At 39.0% G+C, this 21,518-nt stretch overlaps 1 protein-coding gene and 1 long non-coding RNA gene across 11 annotated transcripts in view; one reads left to right on the plus strand and one right to left on the minus strand.

Annotated features, from left to right (window-relative positions):
• Positions 1–21,518, minus strand: part of Ktn1 (kinectin 1) — a 78,740-nt gene that overhangs the window by 36,474 nt on the left and 20,748 nt on the right. For 7 of the 10 annotated variants that reach the window (XR_001229512.1, XR_001229510.1, XR_001229511.1 and 4 more), the window contains exons 10-27: positions 18,051–18,217; positions 17,275–17,343; positions 15,826–15,863; positions 14,683–14,773; positions 14,252–14,320; positions 13,742–13,779; positions 13,549–13,630; positions 12,374–12,442; positions 8,307–8,341; positions 7,808–7,898; positions 7,160–7,228; positions 5,919–5,956; positions 4,925–5,015; positions 4,723–4,791; positions 3,413–3,450; positions 2,713–2,803; positions 2,567–2,635; positions 1,882–1,919 (exon numbers count right to left, since the gene is read on the minus strand). Coding sequence is in view for 7 of the 10 variants with exons in the window: in XM_005371325.3 (XP_005371382.1) it covers positions 1,882–1,919; positions 2,567–2,635; positions 2,713–2,803; positions 3,413–3,450; positions 4,723–4,791; positions 4,925–5,015; positions 5,919–5,956; positions 7,160–7,228; positions 7,808–7,898; positions 8,307–8,341; positions 12,374–12,442; positions 13,549–13,630; positions 13,742–13,779; positions 14,252–14,320; positions 14,683–14,773; positions 15,826–15,863; positions 17,275–17,343; positions 18,051–18,217 (1,252 nt within the window). In the remaining 3 variants the exon portion in view is untranslated. The remainder of the gene's footprint in view (positions 1–1,881; positions 1,920–2,566; positions 2,636–2,712; positions 2,804–3,412; positions 3,451–4,722; positions 4,792–4,924; positions 5,016–5,918; positions 5,957–7,159; positions 7,229–7,807; positions 7,899–8,306; positions 8,342–12,373; positions 12,443–13,548; positions 13,631–13,741; positions 13,780–14,251; positions 14,321–14,682; positions 14,774–15,825; positions 15,864–17,274; positions 17,344–18,050; positions 18,218–21,518) is intronic. The other 3 variants (XM_013355210.2, XM_026778094.1, XM_013355213.1) reach the window with 1 other exon arrangement.
• Positions 11,052–13,877, plus strand: LOC113455763. Its single transcript, XR_003376737.1, has 2 exons — positions 11,052–11,191; positions 13,628–13,877. It is a non-coding gene; the product is annotated as an uncharacterized LOC113455763 (long non-coding RNA).

Raw genomic sequence — 21,518 nt, forward strand, 5'->3', positions numbered from 1 at the left:
GGAGAAGGTGATCTTATAGAGGAAGGCAGTCCATGCACGCCAGGTCTCAAGGGAGATACTGGCTGGAGAGTGAATGGGGAGGGGAAGAAGGCAGGGATGAAAAGGTTAACAAGAGGGATCCTTGAAGGAGAGGAAAACTTGCCCTGCGTGACACAGTGATGATGCATTGTTCTTAAACTTTTGCTGAGAGCTAATGGAAAACACAGTGTTCCGCTGCTAACAACCATAGCTTTTTGTTCAGCGGAGGTAAGGGGTATACTGCATCGATGTTGACATGTTAGTAACAGGAGGAAACGGGAGTGGTAATATGGAAACTAGACTTCTCAATCTTTTCTGGAGATCTAAAAGGGCTTCTCCCCAAATAAAGTCTATTATTTACCAAAGGAAGGGTCAAGAACCACTGTGCACACCTATAGGTCCCAGAACTTAGGAGGCAGACACAGGGAGATCGTCTAAGCCCCAGGCCACTCAATGCTACACAGTGGGACCCTGTCTTTAAAAGGTAAAAACAGGGCAGGTCAAGAAAAATTAAGGATAAAAATAATCCTAAAACTATATAGTTTAGTGATTATAAGAGGCCATAAATGTATCTCTAAGCTCCTACTAGAAGATGAGAGAGAAATATCCTGACAGCTACTCAGTCTATAAATACATACACAATCATGATGCCCAGAAAGCCAGTCCCTTGTATTCAAAAACACAACCTGCAATCTTCATAATCTTAAAGACACTGTTCAAAGAAGGCTCTTCTTAAACAAATGTCAATCAATGCTGACGGATATCCTGCCAAAGAAAAAGCTCTCAAAAATAATCCTCCTCTGGCCAATGAGATGGCCCATCAAACAAGTGGAGGCACTTGACAACAAGCCTGACAACCTCTATTCGATTCACAGCAACATGGCTGAGGGAGAAAACTGATTCCTGTAAGTTGTCCCTGTAGCCTACACACACGCGCCATGCTCACAAAACCACATGTACACATACAATGAATGTTCAAAGTGATTCTCCAAAAACATGGGACCTAGTTTTAATTCTTTAATTTGTGGTGTAGTTTAAGAAAAACAACTGTGAGCTGGGTGGTGGTAGTGCACGCCTATAAACTCAGCACTCGTGAGGGAGAGGCAGGCGGATCTCTGTGCGTTTGAAGCCAGCCTGGTTTGCAAGAGCTAGTTCCAGGACAGGCTCCAAAGCTAGACAGGGACACCTTGTCTCAAAACAAAAACAAAAACAAAAACAAAAACAAAAACAAAAACGGAAGGAAGGAAGGAAGGAAGGAAGGAAGGAAGGAAGGAAGGAAGGAAGGAAGGAAGGAAGAAAACATTTATTGGGTGTGGTGGTGATCTACTGAGTAAGTCTGAAGCCAGCCTGGGCAACAAAGTGAGACTCTGTCTCAAAAAATAATGACTTTTGCAGGATAAAAACAATGCTATAATACTATTCTGGTATGAACACCTAAGAAGGCAGATCTAAGTGGTGGTGATATTTTTATTATTCAGCATGGAACTAGCTTGACAAGATCCATGCTTCCTAAAAGCAAGTACAATTATGATATGGCCACGATCAGTTATGGCTAGGATTATTTACTGATTAAATGGAAATCAACTGATTTCCTCTTTATAATAATTGAACAATTTGTTTGTGGAAAACGTCTATATTTGCAGAAAGAATACTGGAGAAAATGGGCAAGTCTTTAGGTATTCTTAAACATTTAAAGGGTCTCTGCTTTACTACTCAGCAAGCAGGAATTTCTCTTATCTGTCTCTAGACTATAATTAATACTTGACCACGAAATCAATGACCATGAAATCAGAGACCCATAAAAATTAATTTTAAGCACATTATGGCACACCTCATCAAAATACTAGCTAAAAGCATACTTACATATTTTCAAGTTCTTCAAACCGTGGTGTGGAACACACCTAAGAAACAGATTTACCTTTTAATGTTAGCATCAAAACAAATCATCACCAAAACAAATGCATGCCGACATTATACCCAACTATAAAATAAAAATATAATCATGCTAAATTTAAGATTAGGTTGTTTATTTATCCCTTTCTGTAGATTTTTGAAGCAGAGCTCACTATGTAGCCCAGGCTGGCTCAAGCCCACAGTGACTCTTCTACTTCAGCCTTCCAGGGGATGGGATCACAGGTGTGAGCCAACAAGCCTAGGAGGAATGAGTTTTCCTGATCACACTTATCTTTTAAAAAGTATTTTTTTAAACCATGTGGTGGCAGTGCAGGCCTTTAATCCCAGCACTTGGGAGGCAGAGTCAAGAGGATCTCTGAGTTGGAAGCCAGCCTGGTCTACAGAGTGAGTTCCGGGATCCTGGATTAGTGTACCGAATAAGCAGCACAGTTAAGCATAAGCCTGAAGTCTATCTGACAAAGAAAGGAGAAAGAAATGCTTACAATATTAGCTTGACAAATCAGGCAGTTAAACTTGGCTTGACAGTAATAAAAGTTAACAAGAGCAATAACACACAAACTGAGAAGATCTCCCCTCTTACTCTCTAGAGTGTTACAGGGATGCACTGTTTCCCTAGCACTCGTTTCTACTGTACCTCTGACAAAGCAGGCAGCGCCACCTCCTGAACATGAGCCTTTAAAGATTCGTTCTCTTCTTGAAGATCCTTAAAAAGAATAGATATGAATTGATACTCAACTATCAGAGAAAGGGTTGCTCTCACTGCTGTCTGCAGCTTCTCACCTGTATCCATTTTCCTCTATCTGTCAGAGCTCTGTCTTTGTCTTCTAACGCAGCCTTCATGGTGTTCACCTCTTCTTCCTTGCCTCTTAATCTGGCAAGTTATTAAGAGGGACAAGTAAAAATTTTACATGATCTTAAATACCCAGGTGTTTTTGTAGTCCACATCTACTGTACTACTGTAGAAATAAATATTTCTACAAACCATTTTAATATAAAGGAATACAAGATTTGAGATATAAAATTAAAAAGGGTAAGATAAGCAAAGTCAAGCTATCACTGAACATAGAGAATGGAGGAATTAATGGAGCTCTACTCTTATCCGACACCATCCCATCTAGGCAGTATCAGGAAATTCACACAGCTTAGCAAACCAGCTCAGGTGTCAATTCCATGGCCAGTTTTACATGGTAATTAAAATATGCAAGAAGCAACATCTCCATTTAAGGTATACTACGATTATAACTCCAAAGAATAGGGATTTTCATACCACCACCTCCTTCCCACAAAAAAACTAGTAGCTGTTAAAATATGATGAGAACCAAAGACTTACAAAAAACAAAAACAAAAATCCTAAGGACTTTTGAAAAAACTCAGTATTTTCCAGAACAACGAAATCAAATTATAAAAAAGCTACAATTTTCATTAAATTTAACTTATAGAAAAGAGATATTTATAGGAAAATGAGATAAATGTTACTTACAAGTTCTGAAGCTCCTGAACTTGAGAGGTGACAGATAACTAAAACACAAAGGACAGAAAAAGCAATTCAAAATTCTTTCTCTAAACTAATCAAGCTTTATGTTGTAAATCTTTATAATGTGTATACTTCAAAATATAAATTCGAAGCTAAATTGTCCATGCCAAAATTAGATGAGTTTACATTTAACCTCTTCTAGTTCCAGTGACAGTTAAACTAACAAAGTAAATAATAACAGGGCAGGGCCAAAGTAACAGTGATTATTATAAATAGCACACCTGCATAAAGAGGTTAAAGAGGTATCGCCACAGTTAAGAACATGAGTCTTCCCATCTCCACACACTTCCATGCACTATCAGAATTTTCCAGCCTGGTCCTCAGGAATGTTTGCTCTACAGTGTTCTGTGTTTTCCTTAATTTCTTACTTATTTATGTATGTTATTTGTTTATGATTGAAATGTGCATGCATCCACAAATGTGCAAGAGGCAGAGGTCATCATGGTGAATCTACACTCATCTACTGCTCTTCACGTTATTTTCTGAAACAGTCTCTTTACTGAACCTGACGCTTGGATCTGGTTAACCTGACTGGCCAGGGAGGTCCTAAGATCTTCCTGTTTCTATCCTCCAGCTGTGTACTGCCATGCTCAGCTTTTACAGAAAAGCTGGAGATCTGAATTCTAATCCTGTGCTGGTACAATGAGCACTTTACCTTCCCCAGCCCTGGGCTTCCTTTCTAGAAAGTCACTGGCAATCTAACACTGTATCCCATTCACTCATGGCCTTGATTCAGATGTCAGCTCCTCAGAAGGAGCCTCTCATGAAGGTTCAGTCACAAAACACTATCTCCAATCCTAGCATGGGGCTTTGACAGGCTGTTGCATTAATCCAATGGATGAACAAATCATCTCTTCCACACAATCTCATCATTTTAATGAAGACTTATCAGATAAAATTTAATAAAACCCATCTACCAAGTAAAGTCTACTTCTAGAATCTCCAAGGAAACTCATTTTTTTTTCTTTTTGCTACATTCAGAGGATGAATACACATTCTATAACAACACATTCTGGTCCATGCAGTTTGTTTTACCAGTGTTCTGTATTTTGCATTTTAAAATGAAACACTAAATACAGAGAACTTGTTCTAGAAGAGGGCCTTAGTAAAAGGTTTTAAAAAGGAATATAAATAAATATACTTGTAGTAAGCTATTAAAGGGCTTTTCTGAATAGCAAGAAGAACCAAATTTAAAGTAGCTCATATATAACATAGGCACTACTGAGTCTGTCATGCTGTGGCTCTGGGATTTTTACCTGGTGAGCCTTTTCAAGCTGGGCATTTCCTATTTCTTCTTTTAGAACCTCTATTTCCTGTTTCAAAGCCTTGACAATGATAAAACAGACAAGATTGGACAATGGAAAACACACTGAAGTTGACAACATATAAACACATGGAATCAAATGGTATTAACTCGAGTTGAACAGAAAGCCCAGACACTGTTCTCTCTCCTAATACCTGAACAGTTTTCTCCTTATTAGCAACTTTGAGAAGTTCAACTTCTAGAAGCTCTTCCACAGACTTGATCTGTCCATCTTTCTCATGGATCCTTAAACAAACAAATCAAATATTAACTTGACTAGAAACGGCTGAGACCCACCAACTAAGCATAAAAACAGCACCATGGCATGAGAACTCTCCAAGCCAACTCCTTCATTGAAAGTGAAACAGTACCCAACTTCACAGACAAGCAGAGAAAATACTTAACACTCCTTTCAGGAAGAATGTAATCAACAGCTACTAGAAATCTGTGCATACAAGAAGATGGTGGTGTGCTTCAAAATACACAGGACACCCACCATGTGCGCCATTAAAATCCCAACACCAGGGAGGATCAAGCTCCATCCAAGGACATGGGCTTATAGGACTTTGAGCTTACTACACAATATGACATCAAAGCTGGTAGGTACCTTGCAAGGGGAACGCATGCTCGAAACTGTATCTCTGTGCAACATAAGCTCATCTGTAATAGCTTTTGCTAAACACGGAAAATTAACAATTGATGTCACATAAAAAAAGAATCAATTATGAAAATGGATTTTAAAAAGATGAAATCTTTCAATTTGGATAGCACTGCTAATCTCCCTTAGTTCACTGATAGAAATTCTAGAATGCAGGTTCAACTGAGTCAGGAGTGGTGTATACACTATCTCAGTCCTCAGGAAGGTGACAGAAAAGCAGCAGGAGTTAAGACACCAGGCCCAAGTAGTAGGGAAAACCCCGGCCAGACTGAACTAGAAAGGCAGAGAGGGTGAAAAATAGGGGGAAGTAGGGGAGAATGTATGTCACTTATAGAAGATAGGTAGGTAGGTAGGTAGGTAGGCAGAGAGATAGATATGGATGGATAGATAGAGATGTAATAATGTATGTCAACTATTACAAATAAATAAAACTCCATTTAATAGCACTAAAAAAATAAGTAAAAAAAATTTATAACAATGTTATCACTTACACTCTCCTAAGCTCTTCAACTAGAGACACAAAAGAAACCTAGAAATAGAAAGATGCATAATTTAGTAACTTTTAAAATTATGAGTGAGTCAGAGAAATATACATATTCCTTAAATTTGTTATTATACAAATTCAAATCAAAAAGGAAAAAGAAAGCCCAGAAATTCTAGATTTTCTTAACATCATAATGGTAAAAGTGAGGAACATTGTGAAAATAAGCAGACTTGAGCATGGCCCAGAAGAATAATCATTAGATAAATGCTTAATTACTTAGTCATTCTAACCAGGTGAAAAAATTACACCTAAGAAATTGTCTCAATTCTTGTAGTCTTTTTGCCGTCATTAGACTTCATTTATATATGTAGTCAAAACCCTTTATTGTTGTATTAAAAAAAAAGAAAAGAAAACGGCCAGCAAGATGGCTCAGAGGGTAAATGCTTGTCACCCAAGCCTGATGACGTACATGAATGTGAATGGAGAGAGCACTTCCTAAGTTGTCCTGTGACCTCCACAAGCGATCCCTGGTACATTTGAACCTTCATATATCCCACAAAGAGCAACACCAACAATAACAATAAATTGGGGGGGGGGGATTTTTTCAAGACAGGGTTTCTCTGTAGCTTTTTGGTTCCTGTCCTGGAACTAGCTCTTGTAGCCCAGGCTGGCCTCGAACTCACAGAGATCCGCCTGCCTCTGCCTCCTGAGTGCTGGAATTAAAGGTGTGCGCCACCACCACCTGGCAATATTTTTTTTTTTAAATAAAAAAAAAAGTTGGGCTGGAGGGATGGCTCAAAAGTTGAAAGCACTGGCTACTCTTTCAGAGAACCCAAGTTCAGTATCTAGCACCCACGTAGCTGCTCACAACCATCTCAAACTCCAGACCCAGGACATCTGATGCCCTCTACTGACCTCTAAGAGGCACTGCCTGCACGTGATGCATGGGAACACATACAAGCAAAACACTCATATACATAAAATATAAGTAAATTTAACTAGATAAAGAAAAAAATGAAATCCTATTTGGAGTAGTTCATAGAGTGCCTACCTAGCATGCAGACAGTTTTCAATAAACAGCAGCTTCTATTTCCACTCAAGTCACTAATGATTCATTGATTAAAAGTTTAATTGAAAGATTCAGCCTTGGAAAAGAAACAACTGGGTGTTGCAATTCAAGCACCAGCTGTGCCTACTATAAGGAGAAATGTGTAGGATCAACAGTATGCATTACACAATATGAATTACCTGGTCACTCTGCTTGGCCTTTAATTCTTGAACTTCTTTCGTCAGGGTTGAGTTTTCTGTTCTTATGGCCTGTTTTAAAACCATAAGCACAACATACTTTTTTATTCTTAAAACACTCGCTAGTTCAAACTAAGCTAGTCTATTCTTCCTCTTCTACCCTTTTCCCTATAACCTGATAGTTAGTCAACCATTCTGAAATTCAGTTATCACCACATACATTTCCACTGAAGTGCCGACACCCTCAAAGACCCAGAGTGCTATTTCTCAGCTAAGCCACAGCAGTTATAAATTCAATTACATCTTTTAATCTACTTTCCCAAAGGTCCGTGTTAATTTAGTAAGGGGCAGTGAGCACAGAGCAGTTGTACCTGACTTGCTCACCCCACAGCCAGTCGCAGACTTAGGATGTCTGCTGGTTATAATCTGAACACGGGTGCCAGAGGAACACACACACTACAAACTGTAGTGACAGCATCTATCTAACTGAGGTGGTGAATACTACAATCATCTACCCATTTTCAGTTTTTAAAGAACTACCATTTAAATTAAATGAAATTTTTCCTGAACTTGTAACATACAGCACACAATCAGAGAAACACTCCATACTGACAAAATGACACAAGGAAAACAAGCTGGAAAATGCTTTACATTAAGCTCCTCCTCTTTCGTGGCCACCTGAATGAGTCCAGTTTCAAGTAATTCTTCTACCGTCTTTAACTTTTCATCTTTTTCTTGAATGCTGAAATTATAAATTTAAAACATATGTATGAACTACTTGATCAAGGTAAATATCACTCCTAAGTATTTTACATAGATCAGCCCCTCTGTTCCTCATTCATTATGAACTTTTCATTCTAGAAAGATTTCTGAGGATCTCAATCATGGTGTTAAGGTGGACTCCTCACCAATAATTAAAACATGCTCAGGTAATATATGGATGACAACTGCCTGAACAAGTCAATCCATATCACATGACACCCACAAACATACCATGCAGTAACCCTGACTAAACCACAGTCCAGAACACCCTTTTCTACCACAAAACACAAATAGAACTTTAAGAACCTAGATTATTACAGCTAACTATTCTGTCACCACAAATTTGGTAGGAATGAGTCACTAAAGTAATGAAAAGTTAAACTCTTACCATTTTTCCATTTGTTCCATAATATCTTTATTAGGCTAAAAACAAAAACAACAAAAAGGCTTAATTCTACCAAGTTTGCAGAAGATAAAATTAGTTTACAATTCACAATCCCAGAGAACCTAGACAACAAAGAAGATCCTGAGAGAGACATACATGGATCTAATCTACATGGGAAGTAGAAAAAACAAGATCTCTTGAGTAAACTGGGAGCATGGGGACCATGAGAGAGGGTAGACTGGAAAGGAAAAGGGAGAGGGAGAGGAAGAGAGGGGAGCAGAGAAAAATATATAGCTCAATAAAAATAATTTCAAAAAAGAAGATTAATTTAGAAAAAGATTCTGTGGAAATACTTCAGGATTCTAAGTAATTCCAAAATTTAGTCCTTCCTTGAGGACTAAATTTAACAATTACAAATTTTTTAATCAAAGGAGCAGAAAAAAACATCTAGGTCCAGGATACAAAAGGAGGGACGTGGCATCAGCAACCTAAGGGTAATTTTCAGTCACTAAGTGACAATGGAAAGATTTCCTCAAATATAAAAAAATTTAGGCATTTAAAGGCTAAAGTCACAAGAGACCGTTTCCTTTTTTGTTGTTGTTTTTTGGGGTTTTTTTGTTTGTTTGGTTGGTTGGTTTGGTTTGGTTTTTTTGAGACAGGGTTTCTCTGTAGTTTTCAGGCCTGTCCTGGAACTAGCTCTTGTAGACCAGGCTGGCTTCGAACTCTCAGAGATCCGCCTGCCTCTGCCTCCCTCGTGCTGGAATTAAAGGCATGCGCCACCACCATCAGGCGTGGCCTTTCCTTTTTTCAACTGTTTTACCCCAACCAACACTGAAGTCTTAACACAAATTCAATTGCATAAATCTTGTTTATAATCAGTGGGATTTGAACAAGTAGATAGATATAATAAAAGTTACCAGACCACAACAGAGACTATATTAAAAAGTGCGTGTGCACTGCAGAAGCAGTACACAATACATCTCCTTATAAAGCATGGAAAACATGACATTAAAACTGGTCATACGCACTTGACCTTTCAGTCCTAGAACCTAGCATGTGCTCACCTACAAATGTCTGGGGTTACTAATATACGTATGGAAGCAAAGCTTTCTCCCTCCACATTCTTACTCAGGCAATTTAGTATCTGGCCAAACAGGTCTGGAGTTTTCTATCCATACCTCATTAAACAATCTCCCAATTCTGTTCATTTCCAATTTTTTAAGTCTATCTCATTATACTCATTTTCAAAAATAAAACTTTTTTTTTGAAAATTTTTTGTTCCACTGCAAAATCTGAGGCCTAAGATTCCACCTCTTCTATATTTTTACATCATTCCCTTCTCTTTGGTGCCTAAATGCAGGTCCTCATCTTTACTCATCCTGAACACAACAATGCCCTAAATTCTGTCTGTACTTCATAAAAATTGTTTTGTTAGCTGCAAAGGAAAGGTGTCCCAATGAGGAAAAATTGTTCCATTATGAAAAAAAGGAGATAAGAAATTCGCAGATTACATCAGTATGATGGTGTAGAAACAACTCTGACAGGTTACTTTTTAAAAACTTAAAGCTCTCATGGAAAGTCTTTAATCCGCATTTGTATCAATGAACCCCACCTTACAAAACAGACAACACTATAAAGCCCAGCTTACCTGTGCCTTAACTATTTAGTTGTCCTAGGCTCTCACTGGATCCTACTGCTTCTCTGACTCCTACCTTCAGACACCTCACTTCCATCACTGTGAGTTCTCTCACACGTAGAGTAAATGTTTGTCCATCCTTGCAATGATCTTCATGGTTACATCGGAGTCACAAGCCTTACACAATGAACAAAGCTTTTCCTAATTAGGCCCTAGCAAGTCTTTCTCTAGCCCCACCCCTATTCTCTGCGTTCACACAGCATCTCTGCATGTTCCTGCTGTACACCAGCATGCTGTTGAGTTTTCTCTCAGCCACGGCCCCTCACTGTTCAGCAAACTCCTGGCTAAGCTGTCCCATGTTACCTTTCCACTCTTCAAATGAAATCTTACTGTAAACCTAGACACAGCTCAATAATCTAACTCACCATGCTTTTCTTCTATACACGGCTATCTGCACATTAAGTCATAGCCTCAAGCCAAGAATCAAGTTCCAAGCACCTTCAGAGCCTCAGCATAGACATAAATATCTAGTGTACACTCAACAAACACTCAACGAACTCAACTTCCCAATAAAATCGTAATTAGTTAAGTACGCTGGTTCTTTGGTTCAAATACTGACCAACATTTTTATTTTACTACATTCTTTATCATCCTAATCCAGTCCTATTACTTGCTCCAGCACGATAAACCCAAACCTTCAATAATTCAGTATGATCATGAATAGGTGTCAGGGAAAGAAAAGCAATTTCCCATGATTTTTACTTAGTAACCCTGATCACAACTCTTAAAAACCTTCTGGAGCAAAAATAAAGGCATGCTGCTGCTCGGCTATCACATCTGCAAGCACGCCCAGCCACCCTAGGCATTAGCTAGTGAGCCGCAAACCTGCACACACTCAGCCTCCCTCTCCTCAGTGTCTGAGCACACTCCCGTACCTGGGGCTCTGGCCTTTGCCTTCCTACACCTGAAGAAACAACAACATGGCGATGTTACCGGCTTCTCCTTCAATAAGTTCAACCTCTTCCTCCAGAATAAAACCATCGGCAAGAGAGAGGGAAATCTTACATCACAAACTCATTCTCTCTTAACTGTCATTTGGAATTCTAACTGCTGGACAGGAAGGGGGAGGTTAAAGAAAGGTGGAAATGAAAAGAAACTTAGGGACACTTTCTTTATCTCTTATTTCACAGTCAGTGAAAATAGAAAGGCGACTGCAAGTTGTCGAAGAGTAAGGCTGGAGGACGGCCCAGAAGTGAGTGTGCCTGTCGCCAAGCTAATGCCCAGGTTCAACCCTTGAGGCCCACATGGTGGAGAACTGATTCCTCATCTACACTGCAAGCTGTTCTCTATCTGTGCGCACTAGATACATGTTTAAAGCAAATGACAAGCTGTCCTGACTTGCGAAGACAAAGGCCTCAGGCACATATTAAGTTTTAAAATAAGCATACAAGTCACTCATGGATGGGTAGAAAACACTTTTTTTTTTTTTTTTTTGTTTTGTTTTGTTTTTCGAGACAGAGTTTCTCTGTGGCTTTGGAGCCTGTCCTGGAACTAGCTCTATAGACCAGGCTGGTCTCGAACTCACAGAGATCCGCCTGCCTCTGCCTCCCGAGTGCTGGGATTAAAGGCGTGCGCCACCACCGCCCGGCGGTAGAAAACACTTTTATCTGCTGAGCTATCTAGCCAGCTCCGAGAATATTTTGTACAATTATAACTTGAGGGGTTTATGTGAGAAAAAGGTAAAAGCAACACCAGGGAAGCAGCAGAGAAAAGACACCACTAGAGGTTGGCTTATGAAGCAGTGTCATTCATTAGGAAGACAGATATTGGTAAGTTAGATGACTGGGAGCGTGTGTGTGTGTGTGTGTACACATACATATGTTACTTTTTAAGAATATGTGGTGTATATATTGTAAAAGGAGCATGTGTGTGCGTATTCCTTATCATCCTAATTGCTACTATATACATATGTACGCAGACACGTGTACACACACATACACACATATTTTAAACAAAAGAAAGGACTCGGATGTGGCCTATATGCAAAAAAATGAGACTAAGCAATATATTTAAGTTTTGTCACTCAATTCTAAGAGCTCGTTTAGTACAACAGTGGTGTGAAAGACTAAGTGAAAGGACAAAGAAATGTCAGCAATTTCAAAATGCTCCAAAGTTGCAAACCACACTCCTTTTGAGAAAACATATTGCCTGTATAAAATGATTAAGGCTCCAAAAACAGACTTTTCTTTCTTTTCGTAAAATACTTAATGAAAAGATTAACATTTGCTTCATCTCAGAGACACAAAACTTTAATTCTGAAACCTGGTAAGCACAAAATGGGCAGGTGCAATGGGAAGACACATCTAACTTTAGCACAATTTCTCCATCAGTTGGTTTCTCACTAGACCTTCTTACAATACACGGAAACCCTCACCTGTTGAGAAACAGCAGCCTGTAGCTTCTGAACTTCCAACTGTAATGCTTTGTTCTGGTCGTTCAGAATCTGGAGGGATAAAACCCAATTTACTTTTTGAGAAAGAGAAAGGCAGTAATCATTTGAATTGAGATTTTCAACAAGCAACCCCATACTGTTCATAGCAATGCTGCAATTACATACATGCATGCTGTGGGACAATGGTTTGTACCCTGTCAATTTTATTTTTAAAAAGCGCTAATTGGCCAATAGCCAGGCAAGAAGTATAGGGGGGACAACCAGGCAGGAAGGGGGAGCAACTAGAAAAGTAGAATTCTGGGAAAAGGAAAGCTCTTTCTGCAGTCCTGACCCAGCCACAGAGGAAGCAAGATGTGACTGCCTCACCAAAAAAGGTACCAAGACAAGAATTATGGGCTAATGTAAGTTATAAGAATTAGTTAATAAGAAGCCTGAGTTAATGGGCCAATCAACTTATAAATAATGTAGACCTCTGTGTGATTCTTTGGGACTGAATGACCATAGGACCTCAGATAACACATACATAAAAGTTCAGAGCTCAACAGAGATTAGCACCTCAGCAACAGCGTAGACATCAAAAACTGTGCACAAATATAAAGTACTCATTTAAAGATTGCCAAGGAATGCTTGGGGCAAAATAAATTTCAAACATTTATTTAAAGATAAAAGTCTAAGCCAGGCGGTAGTGGCGCACGCCTTTAATCCCAGCACTAGGGAGGCAGAGGCAGGCGGATCTCTGGGAGTTCGAGGCCAGCCTGGTCTACAAGAGCTAGTTTCAGGACAGGAACCAAAAACTACGGAGAAACCCTGTCTCGAAAAAAAAAATCTACTAAAAATTCACTATTCACAGCCAGGTAGTAGTGCACACCTTTAATCCCAGCACTCAGGAGGCAGAGGCAGAAGCAGGCGGATCTCTGTGAGTTCAAGGCCAGCCTGGTCTACAAGAGCTAGTTCCAGGACAAGCTCCAAAGGTACAGAGAAACCCTGCCTCGAAAAACAAAACAAAACAAAAACAAAAAAAATTACTAAGTCACCACATAAACTAAGGAAATAATGTTTCCAAATGGCTGTGTTAATAAACAGCATTTTTAGTCATTATAACTAAACTCATAAGAAGTTGTTCTGAGAAAGCTGAGTTCACAAGCTTAACCACACACCTTAAATTCTTCCATTTTGCTTGCAATCTGACGCTGCAGCTGCTCCTCAAGCACTCGTATTTTGTCATCCTTTACATAGATGCTACAAGGAGAAGAGCAGCAGTTACCACCAGTGCAGCCGGTCAGCCTCAGCTGAAGCGGCGAGGCACATGGATGTGAGCACCAGTTTCTCTGCACAGAATGGAGCACTCACCTCTTCTGCATCTTCTCTACCTCATGCACTGCAGCGGCCTGTGTGCAGAATAAAGGGAAAACCTTATTATTTCTGAGAAAACCATAAAACTATTATCTGTCCATTCAAAAACTGTATTTCCATACATTTGAGTTAAAGATAACAAAACTATGTGCTTCTTTGTCTTATTATTGTCCATTAGTTTTTACTTCTCAGAGGTCAATTTTTCCTAATAAAAAGTTTCACTTTTATACATTAAAAGGAAAACACTAAGCAAGCAGTACATTAAGACTGTTTTAACAATCTCTTCTATCTCAGAAATGAGGAATTCATTGTATCATATGAACATTCCAATATGAATAGGTGACATCTAGGTGGTCTGTCAGAGGATCTCAATAATACATCCCTAAGCCAAACATAAGTAACCATTATAGACAGTATTTATACACAGAAAGCTGGGCTCACAGCCTCAAACAAACAAGAAAAGGCAAATCAAAATTCTGCAGAGGTAAATAAGTAAAACCAACCTACCTGCTCATTAGCCAGGGACTGCAATTTCTGCACTTCAGCTTTCAATAAGAAATTCATATTCTGTATATCCTAGAGCAAGAGAAAAGTACACAGTATTAAAAGAGTTTGATAGAATTTACTTTAAACTTGTGGCAGCATATCTGTCCTACTTTAAGTGTTAGGCAAAAGTCTCAAATTACAAATTTCCTAAAACAAAAAGGAAGATCATCAATTTCTGTTACTTGCCAAATTTCTGAAATTGTTATGAAATGCATCATTTGAGTAAAACCTTTTGGGTTTTTCCTCTCAGAGATAAAGTATTTATAGCTCAGAAATAAGAAGCACTTTGTGATGCATTCCAGAGCCTTTGTCATCCTTTACATAACACATACTGACTACAGTATTCAATCTGAGTCCTATAAAATACCGCAGCAGAAGCTGAGTTACTGTACCTTGAGCTCCTCCTCTTTGCTTGCTAAGTGGTCATGTTCACTTGCTAAAGAATCTTCAGTCTGCTTTAGCTGCTTGTCCTTTTCTGCAATCCTTCAAAAAGAAAATACATTTGTGCTTTTAATAAGCATTACCAAAGGACTGAGAATTACCTAGAAAGAATAATCTTAACTAAGTTTCACATAACTGAAGTTTCTCTTTCTACACTCTTAGTCTAAGAGTAACTGTCACAAAGCATAGCACCCTAAAATATCAAGTGTGCATGCGTGTGTGTGCACGTGCATGTGTGACAGAAGACAATGTGTGTGCATGCGTAAGACTGTGTGTGCGTGCATGACAGAAGACAGTGTTTGTGTATGTACGCGTGCGTGCGCCAGAGGACTGTGTGCACGTGTGTACATGACAGAAGACAGTGTGTGTCTGAGTGCATGTGTGACAGAAGACAGTGTGTGGGTGCATGCACATGCGTGTGTGACAGAAGACAATGTGTGTGCGCACAAGTGTGTGTGGCAGAAGACAACTTGCGAAAGTCTGCTTCCTCCTTCCAGCATGTGAGACCAGAGGATAAAATCTGGGTCATCAGACTTGTATTCCTGCAGTCCAAAATAGACCTTTTTCATAGCAGGATGATGGCTCACACCTGTACTCAAGAGGCTAAGGCAGGAGGATCAGCACAAACTCAATCACAAATACACAGATGGATACACAGAAAGATCCACTGTTTTATACATTAAGAAGTCTGGCATCAAACCCAGATTAGAGATCTCTGCAAACAACTGAGCCGTATCTGTAGTTATGCACCAGACAACAACGCATATCCTGGGGTACAGGGTACTGTCACAGGGCTAGTGCAGAAGAGCCACAACAAGCACTAACTTCGTCCCACTACTCTGAAAACACAATGGCCTCTTCCACATAATCACCAATAACCAAATGAAGGAACATTTGCCAGGCTCTTCCTACAATAGCAACAAAAACATGCAATGTTTGGAGACTAAACAAACACAGGCTAACAGAAAAAAGCAAATAGAGTTTAGAGTAATTTTTCAAACAGATCAGAGTATGAAGTTAATTCTGAATTGTATCAAACAAGTATGTTAGTCACTATGACACAGTTATAGGAGAAGTGTGGAATGCAGGCTTACACTTTATGTAATTCTTCTGCTAGAACTGAAGCGGAGGTCTGAGAAAGAAAAACATTATCAACATAAGAGCAATTGAGAAAAAGCTTAAAAGCTGTACAATAATAATCACAACAGAGCTTTTAAAAAAAAAACAAGAGAAATTAACATATAAAGTTATTAAAGACATATCTGGCCTACGGTGAGTAGCCATCATTCTGAAAGTACATCTGATCCCCAACAGCCAGTATTAGGAAATTACAAGCCACATCATGGACTATAAGATTTAAGCAAGTGGGCAGGCTGGGAACTATGAAAGTGACAAGCAACAAGTAGGTAAGGCACAGGTCCATTCACAAAGGCCATCACTACCCCGTGCATCTCTTCCTCAGCAACGTCTCCTGAAATGATTAAGCCAATGCGAGGAAGCACGCGCTCCCCTGCCCCTGCTAATGGCTCTCAGCACTCGTCAACATTTCTGACCAAGTCGGCCAGCTGATGATAAAGATCTCAATCCAACCTCAGTGAATTTTAAACTATCACCTCTAAAAGAAAGCAATTTAGAAAAAATACGTTTATGTGCAAAAAACTTTGGAGTTTGAACTCTAAAAGACACTTTTATTCACTTTTAACATAAGAGTCAAATTTCTTTTTTAAAGATTTGTTTATTTTGAATATTGTAAGTTGGGGGGGGCATGGATACATGCGCTCAGATGATGGAGGGGGCCATTAAGTCCCCTGGAGTTGGTGTTACAGGCAGTTGTGAATTGCCGAATACAGGTGCTGGGAACTGAACTCTGATCCTCTCGAACAGCAGCAGGCACATTCTACTGCTGAGCCACCTCTCCAGCCCACGACTCAAATTTCAAGTATTTGTTGCTACAAATAATTTTGATAATTTAAAAGTTGAACTGAAATTTATAGTATGTGTGTTTGTGGAAACTTTTACTTTTCCTAAATGTTCTATCATTTATATTCCAAAGCATTGATTGATATATCAATCAATCAAAGCATGGGGAAATGATGTCAAATCACAGGTCTTACCATACCATAAAAAAACAAAAACAAAAACCTGTGCAATGTTTACCATTAACTAAATTGAAGCACACATTTTATATACATTTTGGGAGCTGTAGCTAACACAGCTGCCCTCTGTCATCTGGAGATTCTTAAGGCTCAGTTACTGTGCTGTGGCAGTCCCTACTCTGGGCTCCACTTGGCTCCCTTTTGCTCTGTGACAGAGTTGGGAGCATTATTCCAGGGGAGAGTGCTTTTACCTAATCCTTCTAATTATACAGATTTGGGGTTCTTAGTGCTTCCCAAGCACTAAGTGTCTGAAACACGGGCCACTACATACTGATTCAATGACTGTTCTCCCAACTACTGAAGGCTGCACTACACGGGTGTTCAGATAATTGTTCAAACAGCTGGAGAGTTAGGATTAACGGTAAGCAAGTAAAAGTGCACCATTACCTGGGCAGCTATCTGGGAATGAAACTGCTGAATCTGAGCTTTCAAAGACTCATTTTGTTCCAAAATATCCTTTTCATCAACAGGAAAAAAAAGAGGGGACAAATGTGTTATTAATAAATATCCACGTGCACATGAACAAAATGATTTACATGATCTTGGTTTATCTTTAAACTGTCTTTATTTAAAGCAGTTAAGCATTTCATTTTGTTAATTTACAAGGGAGACATCTAGGCTGTTTTACTGTCCCTGATACTATCAAAAGAAGTCCTAAGTTAGTGGATGAGCTCATCTTTAAACAAATGCTCAAAGATTAAATGTTAATTATTTACCACTATTTAGAATTAAGACGTATCACATTTATCCTAATTCCATTTTCTTAATGATTTAGACATTGAAACAAAAGTTTATTTGAATATAATGTATTCATATAAGTTTTACATTTTCTTTTTTGCAATTTTTTTTTTTTGTTTTTATCGAGACAGGGTTTCTCTGTGGCTTTGGAGCCTGTCCTGGCACTAGCTCTGTAGACCAGGCTGGTCTCGAACTCACAGAGATCCGCCTGCCTCTGCCTCCCAAGTGCTGGGATTAAAGGCGTGCGCCACCATCGCCCGGCCTCTTTTTTGCAATTTTTAAATTAAAATATAATTATACCATTCCCCCAACCTCTCCAAAGGCTTCTCTCCCTCTCTCTCAAATTCATGATCTTTCTTTATTACTGTTACACATGTAAACAAATAAATACACTCCCTTATTTTTAAATAAAGAAAAACAAATACCTGAACTTGAATTTGCAAAGACTCTTCTTTGCTCACCCTCTTTTGCTCTGACTCCATTAACTGCATTAGTCTTTGCTCCAACTGTTGTTTTGATACCAAGGTGTCTGTGAGCTTACTATGCAGACTCTGGACTTCATTTTCTTTGGCCACAAATTTACTTTGTAAATCTGTAGCAAACAAAAATACTAAATCTTACAAAATGCCTTTCTTTGACCCCTTCCATCCCTGGTACGTGTCACCTTCTCGGGAGCACTTACATGGACCTTCCCCTTGCCCTCTGCAGACTCAGCAGACTGTCCTTCCTTGTATAACTCTAGCCACCCTGTCTAATTCCTGTTGCTATTAAGGGTCAGAGATTGCCTTGCCTCTATAGCCAAAGCTGTGCCCAAAGACATAGCACAAAGCTCAATAAACATTAACTAAATGGAATATAAAAATCTTAAATGAATCTACCAGTTCTTAAAAGTACTCTTTATTTCCCCCAGAGATATATGAATAGTTATGCTAGCAAATTCATGTAAATTCCTTGAACTTTGCTACACAGAAAGACACCAAGGAAATCTACTATGTAAAAGCTGACATTTAAAATGCCATTTAAATAATTTGAAATGAAAGGTAATTTTTCTGTTTGCTTTTCATCCTCCCCACAGATAACACCCCCCCCAAAAAAATATCAAAAAAAAATTACATATAAGCCATCCTAATGCAAAATCACAATAAATGAGGACAAAGTAAATTTAAAGACAACCACTAACTTGGCAAAGAAGAGGAAGGGAAACACCCTAAATCAAAAAGATCAATGAGAGGAGATAGCAGGCAGCATGAGAACCATCAGCCTTTCCGATGAAGAAACAAGCCCACAGGTCGGAGGGAGCATTACCACAGACAGAAACATGTAGCATGAGCATGTGTCTCCATTAAGAAAGGTAAGTTCTCATATCTATAAAACAATAACTCAAAAAGAACTCCTGAAAATTAAAATATAATGGACATATCTGGGATTATTATTCAAGATATTTACTAACACCAGTTAAAGCATTAAGTTCATGATGTCAAAATTCTGTAGATGAAATTATTGCTGACTTACAACTCATCACAAAAAGGTCTAGAATGAACAGAACAACTGAGCCTACAATCAAACCAATCCAATGCGGTAAAGATGCACTTCCAGGCATACTCATATGCGGCTAGTGAAAACCAAGCTTTATTCAATGAAAGAAGGAGACCATGGCAGTGACACAGACTCCAAACAGAATGGAGAGAGGACGCAGTCTTAGGAAGGCAGCTGTGGAGGAACCTGGAAGTAACAAGCACTACAGAAGACCGACCTCCAGAAAGGACCATGAAGAAAATGTAACCCAACTCCCTGCCTCTAGCACCTAAGATGTTGAGGGGCAGTGGATTAAAAGATATTTAACATTAGACAAAAATTTTTAAATAAAATAGCATCAAGCAAGAGCAAAGCAAAGTAATAATAAGCTTCAGGAAATAAACAGAGCAAAGGAACAAATCAGTTTTAACAAATATCCTACATCACCATCCCATTATTGTCATGCTGACAAAAACATGAATCCTGATGTCATGAAAATCCATCAGCAGCTCAGGACAATGAGATACAAGGAGAGGAGTGAGATTAAGACTTTACTTTCTATAACAAGAAGTCAGTTTCTGCCGAGAGGAAGCACTTCTTTATTGTTGCTTTACTCACTATAGCAAAGAATCAAAACGAACCCAGATGTCCATCATGGCACATACACACACATGCACAAGGGGTTTTTTGGTGGAGAATAAATGCATATAAATGTATTTGGTAGTGAAGGTGTAAACAGAACTCCTCAGCTCTGGAATAACTACTCTGAGTTCATTGAAATATAAAATTGCATCTGTTTGATTTACAAGGTTTTTTTCTATAATAACGTTTATTTTAAAAAAGAAACACCAAAAAAAAAAAAAAGAATACTAAAGATCAGGATTACATTTGTTTAAAAATATGGAGTAAAATACTGAGATTCTAACAGCAAGATCAGTTAGAGCACAACAGTTAAACAAAAATAGGAGGTAAATCACAAAAAGTAAAAGAGCACAGTTATGGGGCTGAGGGTGGCTCAGGAGTTAGGAGCACTTGTGGCTCTTACAGAGGACCAGGTTTGGTTTCCAGCACACAGCAGCTCACAACCATTTATAACTCCAGCTCCAGGGGATTCCATGCCTTCTTCTGACCTTTTTGGACACTAAGCATGCATGTACATGATACACATCAACACATACATACATACATACATACATACACACACACATATGCACATACACACACACATATATATGTATGTATGCATGCATGCAAAATACATACATACAATAAAAAAGATAAACCTATGAAAATCTTTAAATAGAGTGCCATTTTACTCTATAGCTATTTGGTTTATACTGGCAGCCTTCTTAGCAAGATTCCTGTGTTTTAATGATAAAATGTTAAGTTTCTAGTAAGTATCTTCACAGAAATACCAACTTTCTATAAAAGTAGAAGTCTTCTTAGCAAGATTCCGGTGTTTTAATGATAAAATGTTAAGTTTCTAGTAAGTATCTTCACAGAAATACCAACTTCCTATAAAAGTAGAAGTCTTAAAGTATCTTGTGTGCACTCAGAGGAAAACAGAGCTGACAAGTCAGAACTCTTATCTACCTATGTGGAGCCATATTCAAGCATGAAAGATATGCTAGCTAGTTTTCATGTCCATCTAACAAAGATGGAGTCACCTAGGAAAAAGAAATCATAAGCAACTGTTCCCAGAGGACTGGCTTGTGGACAAACCCATAGGGTATTTTCTTGTTTGATGACTCGTATGGAAGGGCCCAGGGTGGTGCCCCCATGGGGCTGGTGGTTCTGGGTGCTATAAGAAGGTAGAATGAGACGAGGTGGTGGTGGCGGCACATATCTTTAATCCCGGCACAGGAGGCAGAGGCAGGCCAGCCTGGTCTACAGAGCAAGTTCCAGGATAGCCAGCCCTACACAGAGAAACCCTGTCTCGAAAAACCAAAACAAAGAAGAAAAAGACATCATGAGAAGCAAGCCAGTAAACAATGTTCATCCATGGCCTCTGCATCAGTTCTTGCCTTAAATTCCTACCCTGACTGCCCCACATGATAGACTACAGCTCTAAGTTGATATAAACCCTTTCCTCCCCAAGCTGACTTTGGTCACAGCAACAAAACCCTAACTAAGACAAAAGGCAATGGCAGGACTAAAAACAGCAGACATGAATGCATCAAATTATGGATGAGAAGACAAAGTTAACAACTACTAAGGCAGACAGATTCAAGAAAGCAACTTGCTTCTTCACAAGTCTAAGAATCCTGACAAGACCAAAGGCAAACCACAGAAAAAAACGGATGTCATGACCACGCTTTTCTGCCCTATCAGGTGCTCATTCTCCTGCAGACAAGGCTACAAGGTTGCTCATTTTAAAA

This window comes from Microtus ochrogaster, unplaced genomic scaffold (assembly GCF_000317375.1).
Source record: "Microtus ochrogaster isolate Prairie Vole_2 unplaced genomic scaffold, MicOch1.0 UNK105, whole genome shotgun sequence".
Taxonomy (NCBI): domain Eukaryota; kingdom Metazoa; phylum Chordata; class Mammalia; order Rodentia; family Cricetidae; genus Microtus; species Microtus ochrogaster.